We start from the raw sequence: 24,234 nt of genomic DNA on the forward strand, positions 1-24,234 counted from the left end.
CTCAAGTAACTATGGCAGGGAGGTCATCAGAGCATGAGATGAGCCTGCTGGATTTGCACCATGCAGACCTCCAGTCAGCAGCCCATCTGACAGGAAACTAGCAGAGTGACTGCCTCTGGATGAAGGGAGGGGGTCGGTTGCCCTTGACAACTATATGGTTTTTTTCAACCTTGAGATGATACAGTGGTGCCTCGCAAGACGAAAAGAATCCGTTCCGCAAGTCTCTTCGTCTTGCGGTTTTTTCGTCTTGCGAAGCAAGCCCATTAGCAGATTAGCGCTATTAGCGGCTTAGCTGATAAGCGGCTTAGCGGATCAGCTGATAAGCGGCTTAGCGGATCAGCTGATAAGCGGCTTAGCGGATCAGCTGATAAGCGGCTTGGGGAAAAGGGGGGGAACCCCGCAGGAACTCGCAAGACATTTTCGCCCATAGGAAATTTGTTTTGCGAAGCACCTCCAAAACGGAAAACCCTTTCGTCTAGCGGGTTTTCCGTCTTGCGAGGCATTCGTCTTGCGGGGCACCACTGTAATGCCAAGAGCCAAAGGAGGCCCTCCAGCGGCATCCCAGCCCTTCCCCTCTGCCAAAGAGACCTTAGACACCCTTCCCCTTTTGTTCCATGGGAGTCTTTATTTCAGTTCCAGGGCCTTGGTTATGTTCCTTCACCAGCTCTCTTCTCTCACGCCCACCCACCTCTTCCTTCCTGTTCTCTCCCTACAGGGCATCCTGACCTTTCTGGCCTTTCGGAGACTTGGAGAAATTACTTTTCAGGAAGAATACAACACACTGTTCCCTAGCTCCCCGCCAGTGCTCCCCTAATCCCAGTCCCCATTAAAAAATGGGCATATCGGGGAGGAAATTTTGAAGTGAAATTATTTCTGACTTTTGATCTCAGGGGCAGGAAGGAAGATAAGAGAGAAAGAGGAATAAAAGATACGCAATTTGTGCAGCTGATGGGGTGAGGGGGAGAGAGAGGGAGAGAGAGAGAGAGACCACTAGCACCCCTTGGAATTGTGGAGGGCTTCACCTATCCCCTACCTCTTAAATAGTTCAAAGTACACCTGCGTACTGTTCAGGGTTCTCTCTTTTGTGCCTTCTCTGCTGTGCCTTCTCCCCAAATAACTAATGCCAAATAACAACCATGTGCCTTTCTTTCTGCCTCAGTCCTGTCTTAATATGTTTAAATATGTTTAACCACGATGGGTCACCGCTGAAATCAAACTTCTGTTTCTCCTCATGTCCTCTTGGCTCTCTCTTCTGCGGGCACAATCTCCAAGCTGACTATCACATCCACACCAGGCATTTAAAGCACTCCTATACCACCTTAGCTGTCATGGCTTCCCCCAAAGGATCCTGGGAGTTGTGGTTTACCAAGGGCTCTGACCTCACAGACCTACAATTATTTCTAGCATCCTTAGCAGACAACAGTTCCCAGGATTCTCCATGGCTGTTAAAGTGGAGCAAGCGTGCTGTAAACCTACGGTGCAGATGTGACCTGTGTCCGAGGGCAGCTGAAGAGCCACAATCCCTGCACCTCCCACACTCTTTGTTTTGCCAAACAGCATTGCACAAATGAAGGTTGAGTGATGGAGCCGGGCCTCTTCACAGCTGCCTTGAATGGCCGTGCGGTTGTGTGTGTGTGTGTGTGTAAAATGTCAGTCTTCCTCCGATCCCTAACCCGTAGTCACCCAGGGCAAGTCCTTGGGAAAATCAGATATCTTTCCCCCCAAGCCACTGCTGCCGTCCGCATGCTGATGCTGCCAAACTGGCTACCCAGCCCTGCACTGATTCTGCCACCCCCTTTAATGAGCAGGAAATTGGCCTGGGCTGAAGCCCTCAACAAACCTAGGCTTCGTAGAGGCCTTGTGTGCACTAAACAAGCACATCCAATCCCAGAAAGAGGTGCCGCCTTCCGTGTGGTGAATTGGAGCACCCACATTAGTGCTGCCTTGCTTCTGCCAGACTTTTTCATGACGACAGCGAGATACATACAACAGGTTGTGGAAGCAAGCCTTCTGCCAAATCATCTCCCACTGAAATGAGTTCCTCTTCCCAGTTGCTCTCTCTCTGTGGCTTCTTTCCTGAACTTGTACTCTCTCTAGAGTGTGCCAAATCTTCTTCTTGCTTTAGGAAGTATTTGCGTTTTAACTTGTTAATTACAGTATGTCTCATGCGCTAAGTTAATGTCTTGTGCACTAACCACTACTAACCCGACTTCTGTTTGTTTCTCCTCGGTATGCTTCCCTTTCTCTCCCCGCCCCCCTGCCCTCCCCAAATGCTCTTTCCCTTCCGGAAACCTCTCCCGCACTGCCGCATCCTCCCTTAAAGGTGGGCCAGTCGTTCCTGGCATTCCAGCGATACCAGCTTGGCGCCGACTCAGCCCTCTTCTCCCAGGACTACACGGACCCGAGCCAGGAGGCTGGCATGCCTTACGCTCCCTACACAAACGAGGATGACACTATAGATAGCCTGGGGACGTACCAACAGGCCCCTTCGGCAGATGCATTTGATGCTGAGGCACAGGGGTACCAAGCCCAGGACTACTGAGAGCCGGTGGAGCCCTCCCCCCTCCCTCCCCCTCTGCCCGCTCCCCTCTGCCACCAACAAGCCAAGGTGCAAAACAAGACACAGGTGCATCAGAGTCAGAGGGGGCTCTTGGCCGCTCTCCAGCCTTCTAGGGTCTCTGTTTTTATTTCTTGTTTTTTAAAAACAAACAAACAGGGTGGGTGGGGAGAAGCAACAGCCCTGACACCTCTTCCCCACTTCTGAATTCGCCACCCAAACCAAATTGTTGATTGCAAAGTGTTTTACGGTCCATTCTGCAGCGCAGTGTCGCCCTCTCTCTGTAGGAGAAGCTGCCGAGGGCAGGAATTCACCCTTTTCTGTAGGGGGGGATGGGGTGGGGGAAGCATGGCTGCAGGGCGGGGGGGGGGGAATGACTGGCTGAGGTAGTATCCGAGGTTGACATGTCTGTGTGTAAGTAGTGAGAAGAGAGAACAGGACTTAGACGGGTAGGCAGACCTGGGAGAGTGAGTGAGCATGCAGGCATGCAAGGGCGAGTGATGTGTAAGCTTTGTGTGGTATCAGTGATATCAAATAGGACTGTGATTTGCCCTTTACCTGAAATTACAAAGATTCACATCCATTCCTTGCCAGAGTTGACAGTATTGAGCTACAAAAGGATACTTGCTTCGCTAAATTTCACAAACATTTTGACCCCGATAAGAGTGCTTGTTTTTTTCTAACTGGGTATGTAAGGCTTTTATAATAAGCACGTATTGTGCTTGGGTGCTCGCTCAGCTTGCATTTTTGGAGAAGCCATTGGGAGCACCCAACTGCAGTCTGAGCCTGTGGCAGAGGTATCGTGCGACTGCATCGCTAAGAGCAAAGTGCAGGTCAAAGTTAATCCCAGTTGAAAAAGTACCAAGTGGCTGTGAGCATTTGCTTTGGGTATGAGGCAGCTCTTTCTTCCCGGGAGAGGAATATAATTCCCTACCCATTCCATGTCAAGCTAACACGTGGTCTGATGAACTGAGATAATTTGCTTTTTGTTTTTGTTTTTAATGGAGGAAAAGTGTTGAGAGCCTGCGAGGAAGTCTGCAAGGAAACTTTTCCAGCACAACCAAAATCCATAGGAACATGTAGTTTTAAAGGAACACGTAGTTTTAAATGTTACTCCAGCTGTGTCTCATTTATGACTCAACACAGGGTTGGACTAGACTGAAATGGGATCCCAAATCCAGGGCAGAGGTGATTACATGGGAGAGATTGCCATAGGCTTACATAGTGCAGAGCAAAGTTCAATTGGGAAAATAGCTACCTACAATGGTTTGGAAGATCTTGGCAAAAAGGCTTAGATTATTTGTAATCTGGACACATCAGAGCACTGGCAGAAATGGTTCAATGTGCCAAAATTCCCAGAAAATATTAACCCATCTTCACCGTGTTGTAAATCAAGCTTCAGTTGAGCAAAATTACTGTAGCTTTGTTGTAGCTCATTAGAAAGCTCCCTGCTTCCAAAGTTGATTTTTGCTCTCGGTTTATATCAGGGAGAATAAGCCACACCTACAGCTTGATCCAATACACGATTACTTGGAAATAAGCCTCAGTCGATTCAGGGAGGCTTACTTTTGAAAAAATGTGTCTATTGGATTACATCCTAAAGGTGTTTTTGCACATACACATATAATGAACTTCTAAAAAGAGGTGTATCAGAACCTCATTGCAGGCCACATGTAAAGCATCAGTTAACACAGGGCCATGTTAAGATGTCAGGGTCAGCTGCATTGGACCACATGATCCTCAGGGTCCCTTCCAACTCTATGATTCTATAATTTACTTGGTGTGCAGTGTAGTTAAACAGAAGTTATTTACTGTAGGGTCTTCCCCAACCTGGAGCCTTCCAGATGTTACGAGCTACACCTCCCAACATCTCCATCCGACATAGCCAAAGATCAGCAATGATGGATATTCCAAAACATGCAGAGGACTCTAGTCTGGGGAAGGCTACTTTACTAAATGTTATCATGGAAGTACCCTCTGTGACTACAATCCTTGGGATGAACAACATCATGGAAGAGAAAGAATTAATGGGACTGGCTCGCATGGACACTGGGCTATTCAAGCTTACAACCATGGCAGCCTTTGCCAAGTGGGATAAAGAGACCGTCTCTTCCACTGGACAAATTCCCTAGCTTTCCTGGAATTAAGAGGGAAGCCAATTTAGCTCCAGGGCTGAGCAGACCATCTGTCACCCCTGCTATCTTTGTGCTCAAGAAGAATGAAACCAGAGTTTCCATTTTGTGAACACATTGCCACGTTGGGAGAAAAGACAGTTGGTTGTGTTAGTAAACTAGAGCCTGACTATTCTAGATTGGGTGGGATAAGTGAAAGTGCCTGCACTGTGTTATGCTCATCTTCCGTTAACCCTGCATGAGCTAAGCATTCAATAAATGGTTGAGAGAGCTACAAAGAGAACACACCCCTTGCTTCTAAAAGCATCTGTGGAAGCACATTGACATCACAGCACTCTCTTATTTCAAATTAATCTATTTGAAATAGTTACAAGCTCTCCCGTTTGCTTCTTGTAGTTGTTATTCCTGATCAGATGAATAATCATTCAGTCTGTAGATAGTTATGCATTAAAACACTTGGTAGAAAAACCTCCCATAGCTCTTTATATGTATCTAATACTTTCAGCATTACCGAAAAAGAAAATGAAAAAAGCTGTCTTGGCCATTTGTGTTTTCACACAAATAGGGAAATACAATGTGGAAAGTGACCCAAAGTGAGTAGGGTGGTGCTATTTGTTTGCCCTAGACTCTCTGCTGCCTTCTGAATCTTAATCTCTTGGTTCCTGATAACTGGCACTCGGTTCATGTGGCTCTGTAGCTCAGGCCTGTTACCTTAAGAGTTTCATGCTTTCAGCATCCTGGGAGATAATTTCCTTGCTGGTCAGCTGTAAGACTTAGCAAACTAAGGACTATATAGTTAGGATGAGATCTATGGATTTCTACACCAGAACATAACAAACCAAGGCACTACACGGGCCCTGTAAATGTTTTAGCCTGCTCTGGGTGATTGCTTGCCAGTGGAGTATCGTAATGCAACAAGAAGTAGGCAATCTTGTTAAAAGATATGTGCTCAGAGCCACAGTGGCTGCATAAAATCATCTGTGGAACATAATTAGCAAACACCAACTAGTTCCTCACTTATTAATCATCCATTTGTAGAAATGCTTGCCTGCTTCTCGTTGCCATCATCATACCCCAGTGACAAGCATTTTCCCAGAGCCAGTCTAAAGAAAACAGTTTTTAGGATGTCTTGCAGTTGACTGGTAAGAAATATGTCCTAGAGGAAGGCACACAACAGGCCTGAAGAACATTTTGATTGTAGCATTACAATGTAGAGATCGGGAACAGAGCACTACCTGTCAGGAATGCAGGGAGTGCATAGCCCTGAGCCCAGAATGAAGAATCAGTGCTCACCTGAATATGCCACACTAGTTCCAATACTACATGTTCCTTCTCCTATGTAAAGAGAAGCCTGCTTTGGGTCTTCGTATTGCTGAAAGCATCAGATGCAGTCACCTATATTTTATGAAGCTCCCACAATCTTGGTCTTTAACGTATGTGTAGTTGGCCTTGCCAACATGACAGGAATAGGTTGGTTTAACCAATTTGTAGCCAAGTCTCTAAGCTGATGCCCTCCAGGTGTTTTCGACGCAGTGCTGGCTGTGGCTGATGGGAGTTGTAATCCAAAATACCTGGAGAACACCAAGTTGGAAAAGGCTGCCATACATTTTTTAAAAACGTAAGCAAAGAACAGTGTTTGAAGCAGATGTCATTTGGCCACTGTTTCACTTTGCCAGGACCCAGCTAGGAGAAAGATAACTGAAAAAGACACAGCCGTGGCATCAAGAGAGAAGCCTTCCTTTAAATAGCATGTTGTTATTTAAATTGAGAAGACATGGGACGTCTCTCAAGGGATGCAATGGGAAGGAGCCAGTGTAGTGGCAATGGGTCTTCCTCTGGTGTGTGGTTTGCATGTTGGTGTGAGTGTGGGTGTGTGGAATTGCCTCTAGATCCCCTCTGTTGGTACCTCCTTTCTAGAGATCCACTAAATACTGTGTGTGGCTAGAAGCCGGCAGGGAGTGAGACAAGGGGTATACTAGCCTGTTACTCATAAAGCACAAAGAGGAACAAAGTCTCTCGCTTTATGGTCCCAAGAGAAAGCAATATTGTACAGGGCTTGAGGGAGGGGAAAATGTTCTCCATCCCAGAGTTCCTCTTCTATTGGGATGGCCTAATATTTAGGCTTGCGGGTGGGTGGGTATTTTACTGAGTGGGTTTCTTTATAGCTGTGGTCAAGGAGAGGTCTTTTCTTCATCTCTCCCCCTGGAGGGAAAGAGAGAAACATGGGATTGGAGGGTAGGAAGGGGGGAGGAACCCAGTGTTGCAGCAAAGTTTTATGGGAGTCCATTGCATACTTTTCACGTGGGGGTGGAAGGGGAGATGGTCCATTTTTCAACATCTGTTCCATTAGCAGATTTATAAATGGGTTTTGCCTTGGAGAATAGGCCAAGACTGTGTTAAACTACATACAGTACGTAAAAACTGAATCCTAACTTGTGCAATGGATAGATTCCTAAGACCAAACAGAAATGCTTTTCCTGGTTATGCACAAAACTACGAGAATACCCTGCACATAACTCTGGTGGAATATGTCAAGTTCAGGGGGTCCCAGTCCAAGAAGAAAGCATGTAAGGCCATGGATTGCAGTTAGTGCTGGGACACCTGTAGAATTGTTGTTACCATGTGTGATAAAACTTTCACCTGGAAAGAAAACTAGGTTCTACTCCTGTCCTGGCCAGTGGCCCATCTTGGCCTTTTCTCCTTGCTCTTTGATGATTCCCAGTTAGTATTTGTTGGTATATTTTCTGTTTTAACTGTTTGGTGCAAGAACAATCGTTTTGGGCGCGTTCGCAGCAGTTTTGATTGCACGAAGAGTGCCCATATAGCCAGAAAATGTGTGTGGTGATGCTGGTTATCATGCTGTGCAAGCCCGTCTGGGCATCCTTCAGTGGGCCAGGCATTCCATGCATCTAATTCTGGATACCCAGAAACTGCACTCCAGTGATTGGTGTTTGATTATGCTGCTGGAATACCTTTGTATCCTGTGAAGCTACAGTCTAGCACTGTGTTGCACATAAATATTTGCCATGTATGATTACTGCAAACCATTTCATAGTTTATAGAGCAACTGAATTATACCAGTTTTTCCCTCAGTCAACATGTCAAGTGTGAGGGACCAATGAGCATCACTTGCACATAGTGGACATGCAGGGAGCTGGGATCAAGTGTGGCTTCCTGATATGTCCCCGTGTGTGTGTGTTACCAACACATACCTTTCACACTTTGTGTTTCCCATGGGAAACTCTTGACATAATCTGCTGAGTCAAATGTGAAGCAGTTCTAAATTGTTGCTATTAAAAACCCATTCTCATTGCGCTTGGATACTGCATGATGCTTCTGTAGTGTGAATGCAACCTACAGCTTTGAGTTACTCATACTCATGGCATGTAAGCCATGCACACAGAGAGATGGATATTCATGCACAAGAGCCATGCACTTCTGACCCACCAATCCAAATGTGGCCCACCACCAGCCCGGTAGTGCGCCTTTCAGGTGTTTTGGGTCCCAAGCGGGCATCAAAACCAAGAGTGTTTATTGAACCTACTGGCTTGAGATCTGTGTTTACTGGTTGATGAGTTGGAAGTTCTGTGTGTCTACTGTAGTCTTTTAAGTGCCCCACACACCCATCTCTAGATGCACCAATATCCAAGAGTGCAAACCAGCTCGGGTGTCATTCCAGTTCCTTAGCCATTGTAGCAAAAATAAGGTCTCCTTTTAGCTCCAGTTAGGCATATGAACTTACTTCATTCACTTCTCGCACATCTTGGGAATAATGGAAGAGAGACTCACTTTTTGATGCTGCCAGTCCCCCATAGCTTCACATACACGTGGGCAGAACCTCGTATGCCTAGACAGGCAGTCTGGTCTTAGGAATCTAAACTGGAACATATTTGAAAATACGAAATCATAGACTTCAGTTCATTTTGCCTCATGCGACGCACACAAAGACTTGTTCTGACATTCTCGTTGCTCCTGGGGCGTTGATAACATCGTGGGGTCTCTACAGCCCTCATCTACAGCATTACTGCCTCTGTATAGTATATATATTATATATGTATAATATAAAACTATGCATATGTATATGCATACATATGTGACAATGAAAGGGTGGCCTGCTCCATACAGGATCTACAAAACGTCCAGTGAACTACAAGCCCTACCCCAACTGGCCCATTTTCTCCTCCAGTATGTCTCCCTCAACTAACATAAACCCTGGCACCTGTGTTTACGACGTCCTGTATATTTGTGGTTAAAAAAAGTGAAGGTGGTAACTACTGGTGTGTCTTATCAATAAAGTTATTACATTCAAAAACAATTGTAATGGTGGTGTTATGATTTCTCCCCCCTGGGTTTAAACGTTACATTGATCATTTATATCTGCATTTGAAAACCTTGTACAGTGTGTTTTTCCACACATCTGCACCGTATAATTAAAGCACTGGTTCACCACTTGTAATGGTTGTGTTTCCACTGCCCACCCCCACATTCTTGGAAACTATAGTTTGTTAAGGGGGCTGAGAGTTTCTTAATTCTCACAGCTGGATTTCCCATTGAAAGAGCTTGTCCAGTGAAGAACTTGCTCTCAGAGAGCCATTCTTAGCATAAGTAGACAGCATTGGGTTAGTCGATATGGTTTCCTCCAGATGACATTGGACTCCAACCCCCATCATCCCTAACCATTGGTCATGCAGAAAGGGGCTGGTGGGAGTTCAATAACATCTGGACAGCACCATGTGGGCTCCCTTGACTGGAACAGGAGGAAGTATTGAAAAGTGACCCTCTGAGTATTTGCAAAGTGGATTTCTCTTAACTCTGGAGCAGATCCACACTATACATTTAAAGCACATGATTTCCTCCCAAGAATCCTGGACACTAGTTGGTTAAGGGTGCTGGAAATGGTAGCTCTGTGAGGGGGAACGTCAGTTCCCAGAATTCTTTGGAAGTCACAAGCTTTAAATGTGTGTTGAATATGCTTTAAATATAGAGTGTCGATCTGCCCAACAACCCATACTCGGCTGGTATAAACAGATTTGAGTGCCACCTACCCCTTTCTAAAAATTAGCCATGAGTTAAGGCTATGTAATGAGTAGTCTTCCCATATAGTCCATGGTTGCTGCTGATTAATGCCGCTAGCAGTGACATTAAGATGTCCTGTACATACCTATTTTGGGAATTAGCTGCATTGAACTCGGTGGGAGTTTGAATAAGCATGCAAAAGATCAGGCCACACTCCTTCCCGTTTGTTTCTGGCTGTTGGCTGGCTGTTTCCAGGCATAATTCATGGTGCTCATGCTAAATGATTCAGGCCCCAAATATCTAAGAGACGGCCTCCTTCCCTGCATTGCCTTCAGGCTTTAAAATCAGCGGAAGGGGCCCACTTGGTAGATCCACTACCCCCAGAAGTTCAGAAAGTGGTGGCCCAGGAAAGGGCATCATTCTCTGTGGCAACCCCTGTTTGCTCCCCACAGAGGTGCTTCTGGTGCCTTCACTGCACAGCATTCAGGGAATGCTGAGGTAACATGTCTTTACCCTGGCCTTTGATGTGTGTTTTCCGAATCCACCTTATTCCTGTGACTAATTTGTTCTAACTCTTTTTAATATTGAAGGGCAGGCAATAAGTTTATTTATTTAGGTATTTATTTTATATAATCTCCCTCTCTACAGTTGCTTAGCAGTAAGCCCTATTTACATCAGTAGGGCTTGGTTCTGACTACACCAGCTTAGGGTCATGCTGCATAGGACACAGGTAACCATGGTAGCTTCAGAGTAGCGTAGGCTTCGCCAGCTCAAAACTTTTTGATCTCCCAGTAGGTGACACTTATATAACCCAAGTGATGTAGCTGAGTGCAATAAACTTTATATGAACCATGAGTTTGCACAAGAACAAATTCTCAATTCCAGGCTTCATTGTACTGGATGCTTCTGAGTTCATTATGTATGGCTGGAACTGCCTCTTAGATCACCTGCCTGTGCCACCACTGTCTGCTCCTTAAACCTACCTTTTTCCATGAAGACCAGGGGACATACACACACACACACACACACAGAGAGAGAGAGAGAGAGAGAGAGAGCGCTCCCATGCCCTACGGATTCTGTTGTCAAGTCTAATTATCCATCATCGAAATAAGCTTATATTCTTCGCTTCCATCTTCCTCCTGTATCAAATGTTAAGACTGTAAGCTCCTCAGGGCAGGGACACTCTGAAGTAGTGCCACACATATTGATGGTGCATAGGCGGAGCTACAGCGCAGCCAGTCACTTCACCACTGATGACGTCCACCACAAATATGGGACAGACTTGTACAGCTACAACAGCTCAGTGCATGCAAAAGATTCAAGATTATGCATTTGCTACGTTCAGGGTCACAACCAGTCACTGCACACGGAGCCAGTGGTCTGATTCGTTATAAGGCAACTTTCTTTGTTTTCGGGTGTGTGTGTGTGTAATTAAGATGCCAAAGGCAACTGGCACATTGCTGCCCACCGCACCCTTTCATCACCATCGAGAGACTCTCTGCCCCATAGCCCACCCCCTTCCAAGAACGGCTTGGAGAAGTGGTTGTTGCTATTCAACGGCAGTCCTTCTGCCACCTCCAGGATCACAGAGGCCTCCCTTTGGAATACTAGCCGCTGGGGACTAGCAGCAGGATGCGGATATGGAGCCCACGTCCTGGCTTCCCAAGAGGCGCCTGTTTGGCCAGGGTGGGAAATAGGATGCTCAGCTAGGGGGCCCTTTGGTCCGATCCAGCAGGGCTCCTCTTATGTTCTCCCCGGAATACGCGTACAACCCACCCGCCGAGTCCCCTGGAACGCCTGCAATTTCATTTTTTGACCTGACACAGAACGACTTCCACCAAGCGGGGAAGAAGATGGGAGAGTCAGTCGCCTGCGATGCCTCCCTCCGTCCTCCTGGGGGCGCTGTGACCGAGTTTTTTGTGTTTTCTTTTTGGCGCGACGCTACGCTTCCTGCCCACCCGACGGACGCTCTCGCCCCTTCCTCTCGCCTGCTCCTCCTCTCCCTTGCCAGGGGAAGGGCGGAGGTTGATGTTGCTTCTGCGTAAAGATGGCGGCGGCGAGGAGGAGTCTCCTGCAGAGCGTGAGCAGCCGAGCCTGTTCTAGGGGGGCGCTATGGGCGGGAGCTCTCCGGGGCCAAGGGGAGGGCTCGGGGCCCCTGGGCTCCCCTCTCGAGGAGGCGGCTCCCGTCTTGGGAGCACAAGGCGAGGGTGGTAGCCTGCGAGCGAGAGAGGGAGGGTGCGAGAGGTGGGTTCGTGTATCTGTGCAAAGCAGGCATGGGGAGCCTGTGGCCCTCCAGGTGTTTTGGGACTCAGCTCCCATCAGACCCAGCCAAAATGCCACCTGGAGAGGTATGGTGGGAGCTGTAGTCCACCAGCCTGTGCCAAGAAAGAGGCGTGTTGCTCTCTTGCCAGAGCCAAAGGAAAACAGGGCGCATTGTGCCTTTAATAATGAGATCAAGAGAAGGTATTTGGGACAGGTGCGGCTCACAACGGGAGCATTGAAAAAAAGCTGCACTTGTCGGACACTCTCTGCAACACGGTGATATAAGTTCTTCTCTCCCCTGCTTCTGGTTAACCGGCTCCAGGGATGGGAGACCTACGACCCTCCAGAAGTTGTTGGACTCCCATCACCCCCTCCATCCCCAGTGCCAGCGTGGCCCATGATGGGAGCTGTGGTCCCCACAAAACGGGCGAGGCAGGGGGACAGGTTCTCCGTCCCTCTCCTGTTCCCTCTACCATCATCATTAGCACCACTAGCTGCAGAGAGTGTAGGATGGGTGTAAGGATGCCAGTGCCAAACTCCTAAAGGGCTTGTTGAGTTGCATAGAAGAAGTAATTTCTTCAGAGGCTGCTGCCTTTCCAGTTGCCATACCGTGGTGGGGAAAAGCTGCCCCTGGGAAAATTTTCTCAGCCTGGGGTTTGAGACTGACAACTCAAGATTTGTGTCGGGGGGGGGGGGGACACACCGTTGTATGTCAGAAGTTAATGGTCCCCAGATAGGAAGTTTGTGGTTGTATTATTTGTCAATATGTATCTGAGAGGAGCAGAGAGAGGTGGTTTCCACAATTTCTGATGTTTTGATCAGCAGAAGGTGGTCTCCTTGAGGGGAATAAGCTCCTCCTTTCCTCATTTTTTTGTGGCAGGGAAAGGAGGGCATAATAGAAGAATTGAAATCAAAGTGTGATGCCCACAAGATGTGCTTATTTAGTACTCCTGGTCCTCACCATTCCCATATGCTTTGCTCAAGTCCCTTGCCTGTGACCTCTCATCTGTCTACACTCCGGAAAAGGATCACAGTAGGGTTCCTGAGGACTGCATGGGGTACCCCAGCATATCTGTGCACTGGTGCCTATTCAGCTTTGTACCAGCTTTTCAGAGCCCCTCTTTCAAATTTGTGGATTAATGCTAAAATATTGATCCTAAAGCAAATGTATGTGCGACTGTGTGTCTCTTGAATGTACAGAGAAAATTGTGCAGGTGTTTCCAACCGAACCTAATGCGGCCCACCAAACTGAATGCATTCATCAGCTATGTATGGCATTCTGTCAGAACCTAGATCAGGGATCCCAAATTTATGTTCACTGCCATCCCGACAGGGTTTAGTTGGACTTTGGAGAGCCAATCAACTAAGGAGATTTTCCCCTTCCCAATAGATGTAGGGAGGAAAGCAGGGACACATTCATTGGCTTGCTAGATAGAAGAGGGACATGTACCTTAGCAAGCAGTTTGTGAGTCTCATGGCTAGATCTTTTGGATTTAGTGGGCCTTGGAAAACAGTGTTTCTCAAATCCCTGGTGAGCCACAGTACAAGGTGGGATGTGTTCATTTAGTGGGGTGTGCAGATCTTTTTCAGATGTTGGCTTTCCTCAGCAAATCATAGTCTTTCCATGGATGACCAGCATAATGACATGCCAAATATCCACATGCGAGCAGGAAATTGGGCCACTCTGCATCCCAATCACTACTGGTCCAAAGGTACTAAAAAGATTAGTATGTAGAGAGAGTAACGGTTGTGCAAAATCAGTAACAGTAGCTCCAAACCCATGCAAAACAGGTACCTCTTGTACAAAATTCTTCCTATGATGCTTCTGTGGAAACTGATATCTGGATGACCCCTTGTAGTCCCATAGTTCTGTAGAAGGACAGAATGATGTCACTTCTTCCACAGACCATGTATAAGTACAGAGGGATGGTACAAGCTCCCTACTGTGGGGGTGGGGGACCTTTGGCCCTCCAGATGTTGCTGAACTACAGCTCCCATAAGCCTTGACTATTGGCTGTGCTAGTCAGGGTTGAAGGGAGATGTCGTTCAGCAATATCTGGAGGGCCAAAGGTTCCCCACCCCTGCTGTACTGGGAAAGGAATGTTACCCTTTCCCCTTGCAGAGAGAGCTGGTTTACATCCCCTGCTGCTCTGTAAACAAGAGTTGTGGCGTCCTGAAAGGCAGCTGTTTAGAAGGCACAAGGAAAGTGTTCAGAAATATGTACCAAAATAATCCGAATTATGCACAGAGAAGCATTTATGTGGCAAGAAAGCTTTACTTCTCTAGTTACAGTCATTAAAATGCATCAAATGTATCTGGCTTTGCTCTGCAGAACCAGCTATGTATCTGAAATATGTTTCACGTATCTTTTGGAACCTAATGCTAGATGAATTTTGTGTGTGCTTAATTTGTGGGGAGAGGTATGAGTGAAGGAAGACAAGGAAGCTGAGTTAGCAAAGAAGTAGCAGGAGGAGAAGTGTGGGCAGGTAAAATAAAGTATATAACTGAATAAAAAAGAACGGCAACAAAGGGATCAGCTGCAAGTGGGAAAGGGGACTCAATAAGAGATTGTCAGCTATCTTAAAGTAGCACCCTAATTGGGAGGCTAACTCTTCAGCTGATGTACAGTCATTATCCTTGTGGCTTTTGCTGGAAGAAGTTCATTGGGGCTTCTTTCTTACTCTGTTATCCAGGAGCAGCAACCAAGTTGGACAGATGACTTGCCTCTCTGCCAGCTCTCCGGTGTGGGTTCAGCTCCTAACCGATCCTATACCACAGATGGAAAGGGGACAGAAATTCACCCCTTAGAGGATAACTGGCTGAAATTCAGGTAAGCAGCCTGTAGATTTGGGTGGAGCAGGGCAACAGAAATAATGGCATTCATTCAACAAGCCCACTTTAACCCAGCAATATTTTTTGTAGGGGAGGCCCCATCAGCCCCAGTTAGTATGACCAATTTGTCAATGATGATGAGAGGTGTATTTCTGCAACATCTGCAGGGCATCACATTAGAAACTGCTAATTCATTGAATGACCTGTGGGCCAGGTTTTTACTCCCAGACCACAGGCTGAATGCCATGCCTTTAATTGTCCCTTCCCATCCTGACCCTCTTTGGCAGGAGTGAAAATGACTGCTACCTCTATGGGGTCTTCAATGGTTATGATGGCAACCGGATCACCAATTTTGTGGGGGAAAGACTCTCCGCAGAGCTCCTGTTGGGCCAGCTGAATGCAGACCATGATGATGCTGATGTGCGCAGAATACTGCTGCAGGTAATGGAGTTTTTTCTTTGGAAAAAATCAGTCATAAATTGGTACTTGTTGTTGTAATTAAAAGCTCCTGAGTGGTTTGTAAGACATGCAAAGTTTTGATGTTTTATGCAGGGAGAAATAAGTTTGGGAGCTTCTGTGTAGTTAGCAGTTCAAAGCTTCTGTTCTAATACATACTTTTGTGTTGCCTACCTTCTGGGCCTCCTCAGGCTTTTGATGTGGTGGAAAGGAGTTTCCTGGAGTCCATTGATGATGCACTAGCAGAGAAGGCCAGCCTCCAGTCCCAGCTGCCAGAGGTAACTTCTCTTCCATGGTCAGATCACTTCCTGGTGCAACTGGACTTCTCCGCAACGCTTCCCCTCTGCAGGGAGGTGGGACCGATTCGGATGGTCCGCCCCCGCCACTTAATGGATCCAATTGGCTTCCAGAGAGTGGTAGGAGAATGCTTTATCCCAAGTTGATGGCCTTTCAGCTGATTCCCAGGTGGCCCGCTGGAATGCGGAGTTAACCAGGGCTATTGACTGTCTGGCTCCGAAGCGCCCTCTCCAATTGCATGGAGCCCGGACAGCCCCATGGTTTTCCCCGGAGCTGAGGGTGATAAAACAATCGTTGAGACGGCTAGAGTGCCAGTGGTGGAAAACTCATTCTGAATCAGACCGGACACGGGCTAGAGCTCAACGTCGAGCCTACCAAGTAGCAATGGCGACGACGAAGAGGGCCTTCTTCGCCGCCTCCATTGCATCTGCAGAAAACAGCAGCAGGAGACTTTTTCAGGTGGTTCGCAATCTATCGGAACCACCTGTACCACTGGGGCCTGGTAGGGACCCCAAGATCTCCTGCAATGCTTTTGCAAAGTTTTTTGCAGATAAAATAGCTCAGATTCAGAAGGAGGTAGACTCCACCGTGGGAGCAGGGCCAGGGCGGGAGAGTGCTAGAGTTCTGTCTGGTCCTGTTACATGGGATCAATTCCAATCTGTTACCTCCAAGGATGTGGACAGGCTGCTTGGACAAGTGAAACCGACCACCTGTCTCCTTGATCCTTGCCCATCCTGGCTGATAAAAGCAAGCCGGGAAGGGCTGGGCGATGGGCTCTGCAGGGTGGTGAATGCTTCCCTCTGTGAGGGAGCCTTCCCAGACCCGCTGAAAGAGGCGGTCATTAAACCGCTTCTTAAAAAACCATCTTTAGACCCGGCCAATTTGGCCAACTATCGCCCAGTCTCAAATCTGCCATTCTTGGGCAAGGTGATTGAGCGGGTGGTTGCTGAACAACTCCAGGCACGCCTGGAGGAAACGGACCATTTGGATCCCTTCCAGTCGGGATTCAGGCCTCACCATGGGACTGAAACTGCCTTGGTCGCACTGGTTGATGATCTCCGGCGGGCTAGGGCCAAAGGTGAGAGCTGTTTCCTAGTTCTTCTGGATCTCTCAGCGGCCTTTGACACCATCGACCATAACATCCTTCTGGACCGTCTAGAGGGGCTGGGAGCTGGGGTCACTGTCATACAGTGGTTCCGCTCCTTCCTCCTGGGCCGTGTCCAGAAAGTGGTGGGGGGGGGATGAGTGTTCAGACCCCTGGGCTCTCACTGGTGGTGTGCCTCAGGGTTCTGTCCTCTCCCCCATGCTTTTTAATATCTATATGAAGCCGCTGGGAGAGATCATCAGGGGGTTTGGACTGGGTGTTCATCAGTATGCAGATGACACCCAGCTCTACCTCTCCTTTAAATGAGAACCAGTGAAGGCGGTGAAGGTCTGCGGCCCTCCAGATGTTTGGGACTACAATTCCCATCATCCCTAACTAACAGGACCAGTGGTCAGGGATAATGGGAATTGTAGTCCCAAACATCTGGAGGGGCGCAGTTTGCCTATGCCTGTTTAAGAGTCATCTGCCTAGAGCTTGTCATGATGCTGTACAGCTGTTTTAATGTGGAAATGACAGACTCCTGCAGTACCTTAAAGGCTACTACATTTGTTATGAGACCAGCTTTCGTAGACTAGTGCCCAGTTCACCAGATGCCTGAAGCTGGCAGGTATCTATACACCTGGGTGGAGATGTGCAAAAAGTGGGATCAAATGTTTTTGGTATGTCTAGAGAAGGCTTCAGAAATGCTGCACTGATAAATTTTTACACAGGCTTCCACAACCCTGTATTCTAGGGTGTGCCCCATCACCAGTTGCCTTCCCAGTACCAGAAAATCATGGAACGGCTGAAGGCTGTAGAAAAGGAGATCTCTGGAGGGGCCATGGCTATTGTGGCAGTCATCCTCAACAACAAGCTCTACATCGCCAATGTAGGTGTGTTCCTCTTCAATGCCGTTTTTGATTTGGGCACTCCTGGTCACAGCACTTAAGGATGAAGAGTTAGAGAAGTTGCATCTGGATTACTTTAGCCGCTTTGTACAAGAGTAATGCTTCACTGACATCCTTACAGAGCCGCTGAACCTAGTTGCCTGGGTAAATACAACAGGGAAAGCTGGAGAGATGAGACGCTGGCATTGACAAGCACTGCTTCTAGAGGGGTAGTACTGGGTTGCACTTAATAAGTGTATGTATTTCCTCAGGTGCCTCACTTGTCCCCCTTTCCACTTTTACAAAATGCACTCCTTCTCCACAGGAACAAACAGGGCACTCTTGTGCAAATCTACAGTAGACGGGTTGCAAGTGACACAACTCAACATGGACCACACCACAGAGAATGACGATGAGCTCTTCCGCTTTTCGCAGCTGGGTGAGTGTTGCGTTCCTGGAGCAGCAGAGAAGTAAGTCTGGGAGAGGATGGGCCTTGGTGAGCCAACAGAGCAGGGGTGGCTTTAGCTGTGGCCCTCCAAATGTTATTGGGCCAGAACTTTCATCATTCGCAGCCAGTGTGGTCAAGGGTCAAGGAAGATGGGTGGTGCAGTTCCTTAATGTATGGAGGCCCATGGGTTCCTCAACCGTGCAATAGAGAAAAGGCTGCCAGAGAGGAGACTTTTGTGGTGAATTCCCCACCTCTGTAGCACATCACTATCATTGGTGGCTTTTGTGTTTACCAAACACAGGAGTGTTTAATGACCAAGTTACAGTGTTAATGTCTCCTCTTCCCCATAACAGGGAATACCTGCTGGATATCAGAAATGATCAATAACTGAGGGATGAGGTAGCTTTCTTATTTTTTCCTCATACTGAATCTGGGTGGGGAATTGAGGCAGAGAACAAATAATAAAAATAAAAACTGACAAACAATATACAAAAATTTCAAAATTATATAAATAGATGTAATCAGCAACTAAACAATTCTGTTGTAAGGTAAACAAGCAAAACTACAGCAACAAACATTAATCTTTCCAATTTAACTAACTTTCTAGGTAAAAACAAACAAAAAATCTGTACAAATTAAACAGCCAATGCTTTTACCAACAGTTCCCACCCCATTTTTTACTTGCAGCAGCCCACTGACTCCAGGTCTGCCTCTGACACAAAGAGGGCCCCAAACTGTGGCTTTTGAGTAACTTAACCTCTTTAGTGCAGGCTCTCCAAACCACCCTGGCTTTCATGCTGAGCTGAGTGGTATGTATTGTTGCCCACAAGCATTGATTGCAAAAAAACCCCCTCCCATGCCTTATCCACTGTAGCAACAGTCATGGGTTGTTGCGCATTAACTGCCCCCTAGAGGGCGAGCTGCTAATAATTGGTGCATGCTTCAAAATAGGACAGTGGCTTACTCGCTGCCCTAATCAAGTTTTTTACTCTTCAAAATACTTGGCCATCTGCATCAGTTTTTTCACCAAACGGTAATGAGACTAGTTCTGTTGGAATCCTTGTCCAAACTGAAATCCTGTTGAGGCCCATAATGCAATAGGGGGCTCACCAAGGAGAGCTCTCCAAACTTTCTTCTCTTCACCATTGCAGCCAACTAGCACACCTGCATCACACTGTAGTGGAGCTGTGAATGCTACTGCTTGCTTGCTTGCTTGCTTATTGGCTTTCTGCAGCAGGAGCTGGTGATAACTGGTGGTGATTTGCAAAACTATACTGTAACAGGGGGGCTGTAAAGAGTGTCTTGCCCATGTTCCCTCCCAAACCTAGAGCCAGCACTGCAGCAGACTCTTCTAGCACCTTAAAAACTAATGAGTTTTTAATAGCATAAGCTTCCATGAACTAGATTCCACTTTGTCAGATGAAGGACATATAATCCTCTGTTGACATGGGTGTAGGAAAATAAAATTATTATTATTATTACATGAAATCTACCTGTTGACTGAGGGTAACTTATCCTACACTGTATTCCCAAAGAAAGCTTATGCCAAGATGGCGGTTGATACTGAATTGTTCTCATAGCAAGTTCAGTTATGAGTCCAGTGCCTATTAAAGAAATTGAGATTCTTTCTTCTAAGGAAGTGCTGTGACACAGTAGAGTTGAGTGCAGTGGGGATTCATCTGGCTGGCTGTCTAATTCTGTTTTTGCCAAGTGTAAAAGATCTCAGGCTGCATCAGTGCACCCTGACCACTTCTGAATGCATGTGCAGACTTGTGTGAATATATTACAGATGAAAAGCTCCTCACTGTCCTCCATTCCTTAGTTGAGTTTATTCTGTCTTCCCTCATTCATCCCCTTTTTGTTTCAGTCAAAATGCCTGTTTAGCTGAGGGTGTGGTGGGCTTCCTCTTCTTGCCTTGGAATGTAACTATAGGACACATTTAGCATCTGCCCTGAAGTCAGTGAGCTGATTCTTTATCTGCAGGTTTGGATGCAGCAAAAATAAAACAAGTAGGAACCATATGCGGGCAGGAGAGCACCCGGCGCATCGGGGATTATAAAGTCAAATATGGCTATAGTGATATTGAACTGCTGAGGTGAGGCAAGACCCAGTACTTGGTCTTACTTTCCTTTCCTGACTTTGCTTTTGAAGACATAGCTGTCTCTGTCGCTCTGTCCAGTACTAACTTAGTTCTTCTCCCTTTGCAGTGCTGCGAAATCTAAGCCAATCATAGCAGAGCCTGAAATCCACGGAGGGCACCCACTCGATGGAGTCACGGGCTTTCTGGTTCTGATGTCAGAAGGGCTCTACAAAGCTCTGGAAGCAGCTCATGGGCCTGGGCAAGCCAATCAGGTAAGAGTGCCAGAGCAGCTTTAAATTGGCCTTGGAATCCTGTGCAGGTCTTCAGGTTGACTCTGTCTAAACAGCGTACTGAGATGCACCCATCATTAGATTTGAAATTTACCGCAGAGTGTTTGAGCTCTCTGTGCTCATAGGCCCCTCTGGGTAGCCCTAGGCTACAGAGATGAGCAAGGCTAATAGTTATAAGTACATAAAATCTGTTGTGCAGGAGAAGGCCGGAGAGGTGAAGAGGATTCCTAGGGACAACTTTTTTCAGGGAAGTGAAATCATGTTCCTGCAGAAAATGTTCCCTCTACTTTCCATTCCCGCTGCCCCAGTCAATGGCTCTGCCACTAGGTTCTGGTCTGTCTGCTGCATCTATTGAACATTGATCCAACAGCTGAAATATATAAGTCTGTCAATAACTACTAGCCACAGAGGCTATGTTCTGCCCCCACAGTTGGAGGCTGGATGCCTCTGGATGCCAATTGCCGGAAATCACAGGTGGGGAGAACGTTTTGGACTTCCCATAGGCATCTGATTGGCCACCTTGAGAATGCTGGGCTTTTGGCATGATCCAACTCCTGATCTTCCGTTCTTATCCTTACATTCAAGTCCACCATAAAAAACTGCAGGCTTCTCCTTTCCTTCACTTCCAGTTGCAGGACAGGGAACGTCCTCCATAGTATTTATTTAATGCTGCTTTAACCTCCCCCCCCCAAAGCAAATGTAAAAGTTGCAACCCACAAGGGTGGACGTGAAAGCCTCCTGTAGGAATGCAATGAATGCCTTCACCATTTAAACACAATGCATCTTTCAAGTAGCCGAACAAAGGCACCCTAGAGGGTGACGTGTTGCAGCTTTTCCCCTAAGGCTGATTACTTGGGTGCCCTTCAGATGTTCTCCCAGCTGTTTGGGAGATGCTTATCCATCAGAAGCTTCCAAGCAGCTTCTGTGAGACTATTTGAAGGGCCCATGCGCATGGTCAGGGCCACATTGCATGGTTCTTCCCCATGGAATCAGTCAGCACAGACTTGCTCCACCTGGTAGGATGCCACTTCTATGGCTGACACCTGCCCCAGTCAACCGGGCGGTTGGGTCCTTTAAACATCAGCCCAGCTGCGCAGGGCCTGCTTCTATGCATGGCTGGGAGAACATCTGAAGCAGCAGCTCCAGTTTCCCCACCCCTGACAACTCTTTCTCTTTCTAGGAGATTGCAGCCATGATTGCCACAGAGTTTGCCAAACAAAGCTCACTGGATTCCGTGGCTCAAGCAGTTGTGGATCGAGTGAAGCGCATTCACTGTGACACATACGCCAGTGGTGGGGAACGGTCCAAGTTCTGTGCTCGGCATGAGGACATGTCGCTGCTGGTGAGGAATTTCGGGTACCCGCTGGGTGAGATGAGCCAGCCCACACTGACTCCGACGCAAGGTATGGGGGAGGTCAGTGTGCTTGTATGGGAGAGGGCGCAAGGCAGATCAAAACTGTTCCGTCCAACTGTGTGTGTGACAGATAGATAGGCAGACAGGTGTGCCTGCATTTATGGTGAGCTTGTGGGTGCTGTATTTGTAGTGTCTCTCTCTCTCTCTCTCTCTCTCTCTCTCTCTCTCTCTCTGTATGTGTGTGTGTATGGATGGATGCTTGGGTATATTGGCCATGCTCTTTATTTGCATGTGGCCCTCGGGGATGACTGAGCATTAATGAGTCAGAAAAGATTCACCATCCTTGTCTTGGAGAGTGATCTTTGTCCTTGATGCTCCAGGAAATTCTTCCCACTTGTAGAGTGACAGAGGTATGGAGTTTTCTGAGAATCTTGGCCTTCCTAGTGCTTACAATGTTTTATTCTGCATGTTCAGGAGGTCGAGTTTATCCTGTGTCGGTGCCGTACTCCAGTGCCCAGAACACAAGCAAGACCAGCGTTACACTATCCCTTGTCATGCCATCCCAAGGTCAGATGGTCAACGGCGCCCACAGTAGCTCCACGTTGGATGAAGCCACGCCCACCCTCACAAAGTAAGTGCCCCTTGCTCAGACCAGGTGTCCTTTTGCCCTCCTTTTTGCTGGAGGCAACATTCCACTTCCCCTGTTAGCTGCTTCTTAGGCCTAGCAGTGGAGGCCTACTAGCCGTTTCACTTTTAAACCCATATGGTAGGGGCAGGCAGTCTGTGGTCCAATGGCCTAATCTCAGAAACCCTCTTTAGATGATGAGCAAGAGTGTTCTGTCCCTCCCCCTTGAAAACATAACCAGGTCATTCATATTGGACAAAGCTCAGCTAAGAACAAGCCTTTTAGCTGCTCCCCAGAGAAAGAGTGGGTTGCCCAGAAAAATAGAGCAATGGTACTGCTCTTGGCTGATTTTAAGTGCTACCTCCTTTGGCTGTTCAGGGATAGGGACAAAAATATGAGCATGCAAAAAAAAAAAGTACCCACCCAGTATAGTTGTAGAATGAAAAATCAAATCTATTAGCAGTATATGCTGAAAGTTCCTCTTCATCATTATAAAAAAGCAGAAGTGGCTTGGATAAGAAAGGAGAAACTTCTCTGTGTTACACACAGGTGCAAGATGAGAGGCTTTTATTGGTAGACTGTATATGCGTTTACATTTTTAATGCCCTCTTCACACTTAAAGATGTTCTCAGTGGGTGCCTCAAGCCTGCATTTTGCAGGTTTGTGTACTGATACAGGTGCTCACATCAGGCAACAGGGATTGTCTGTGATGCTTTGTGACAGCCTTCGTCTACCTGGGCCCTCCTCATGATGTCGGACTGCAACTCCCGTCAGCTCCAGCCAGCATGGCTAAAGATCAGGGATGATGGGAGTTGTAGTCCAACAACATCTGGAGGGTTGCAGATTCCCCAGAGTTGAGGGGAGAGGCCTCAGGTTGCATTTGCTGTGTCATTTGTGCTGACTGAAGGTTGCTTCTCTTTCCCGCCCTGCAGTCAAAGCCCAACAGTGACCCTCCAGTCTACCAACACTCACACCCAGAGTAGTAGCTCCAGCTCAGATGGGGGCCTCTTCCGTTCTCGCCCTTCCCACTCCCTCCAGCCGGATGAAGATGGGCGTGTGGAGCCCTACGTGGACTTTGCAGAATTCTACCGCCTCTGGAACATGGACCATAGTGAGCAGGGAGCACTCACCGTGCAATAATGCGCAGAGACCAATCCCTCCAAACCCCTTTCAGGTGGGGGGAAATGGAGCCTGGCAAGGCAGGAACAGTTCACCACCCGACAGCCCACCTTCTGCCATTAAGGGATGAGGTTAATGCTGGGACTGGTTGCTCATAGCATTTGTTTCTTTTCAACTTGTCAGGGCATGTTAACACGTCCCTTTTCTAAAGGTCCCTTCCACTGTGAAACCTTGTGGGCATTAGAGAGGGTTGTGACCAACCTCTCCTGCACCTCCAGTATTACAGTTGCTCTGTTGCGGAGAAGATGACAACTCAGATGTCTGGCAGGAGAGGTACTTTGTGTGCATATAAGCTGCTGCTGGAGATTTAGGTGTGCCTCATGATACTGATGTGTTAAGTCAATGAAAGATACCTCTGTTCTGCAGAATAAATGGTAACTTATAGCAAACGCTCTGGCCTTTTATGTGATGTGAGTTTAAGAAATGGTATTAACCTCAGCTACCTAAGTTTTTAGTTGCCTTTGGGGCCCAAGACCTAGATGGAACAGGGCAGGCAGACAGACACAAACAGGCACAGTCAAAAGAACACAGACAGCTCCTCTAATGCATAATCTACAGGTGATCCACATGTCATTTCCAGTTGTTAGAAACAAACATGGAAGGTGGGGGTTTTGTCTTCTGCTTTGGTACCCAAGATGCCACAGCCACTGTTAAATGCTTCCTTTTGTATCCAAGATCACAGTCGGGTGAAACAGGCAACATTAGAAAGATTTGGAGCCAGATCTAACCTCTCTG

The 24,234-nt window shown here is 47.3% G+C and overlaps 1 protein-coding gene across 5 annotated transcripts in view; it reads left to right on the forward strand.

Annotated features, from left to right (window-relative positions):
- LOC310687325 (TGF-beta-activated kinase 1 and MAP3K7-binding protein 1) overlaps positions 1-23,888 on the forward strand; it is a 51,359-nt gene extending 27,471 nt beyond the window's left edge. For 2 of the 5 annotated variants that reach the window (XM_083462323.1, XM_083462322.1), the window contains exons 4-13: positions 14,661-14,797; positions 15,087-15,240; positions 15,447-15,533; positions 17,391-17,529; positions 17,849-17,962; positions 19,955-20,066; positions 20,179-20,323; positions 21,522-21,744; positions 22,170-22,326; positions 23,253-23,888. In XM_083462323.1, coding sequence (XP_083318449.1) covers positions 14,661-14,797; positions 15,087-15,240; positions 15,447-15,533; positions 17,391-17,529; positions 17,849-17,962; positions 19,955-20,066; positions 20,179-20,323; positions 21,522-21,744; positions 22,170-22,326; positions 23,253-23,460 — 1,476 coding nt within the window. In that variant the 3' untranslated portion in view covers positions 23,461-23,888. Of the gene's footprint in view, positions 1-715; positions 5,277-11,651; positions 11,786-14,660; positions 14,798-15,086; positions 15,241-15,446; positions 15,534-17,390; positions 17,530-17,848; positions 17,963-19,954; positions 20,067-20,178; positions 20,324-21,521; positions 21,745-22,169; positions 22,327-23,252 lie in introns of those variants that run through there. The other 3 variants (XM_083462324.1, XM_083462326.1, XM_083462325.1) reach the window with 3 other exon arrangements.
- Positions 23,889-24,234: the final 346 nt, after the last annotated feature.

The sequence above is a fragment of the Podarcis liolepis genome (assembly GCF_965112155.1).
Source record: "Podarcis liolepis genome assembly, chromosome: 10".
Taxonomy (NCBI): domain Eukaryota; kingdom Metazoa; phylum Chordata; class Lepidosauria; order Squamata; family Lacertidae; genus Podarcis; species Podarcis liolepis.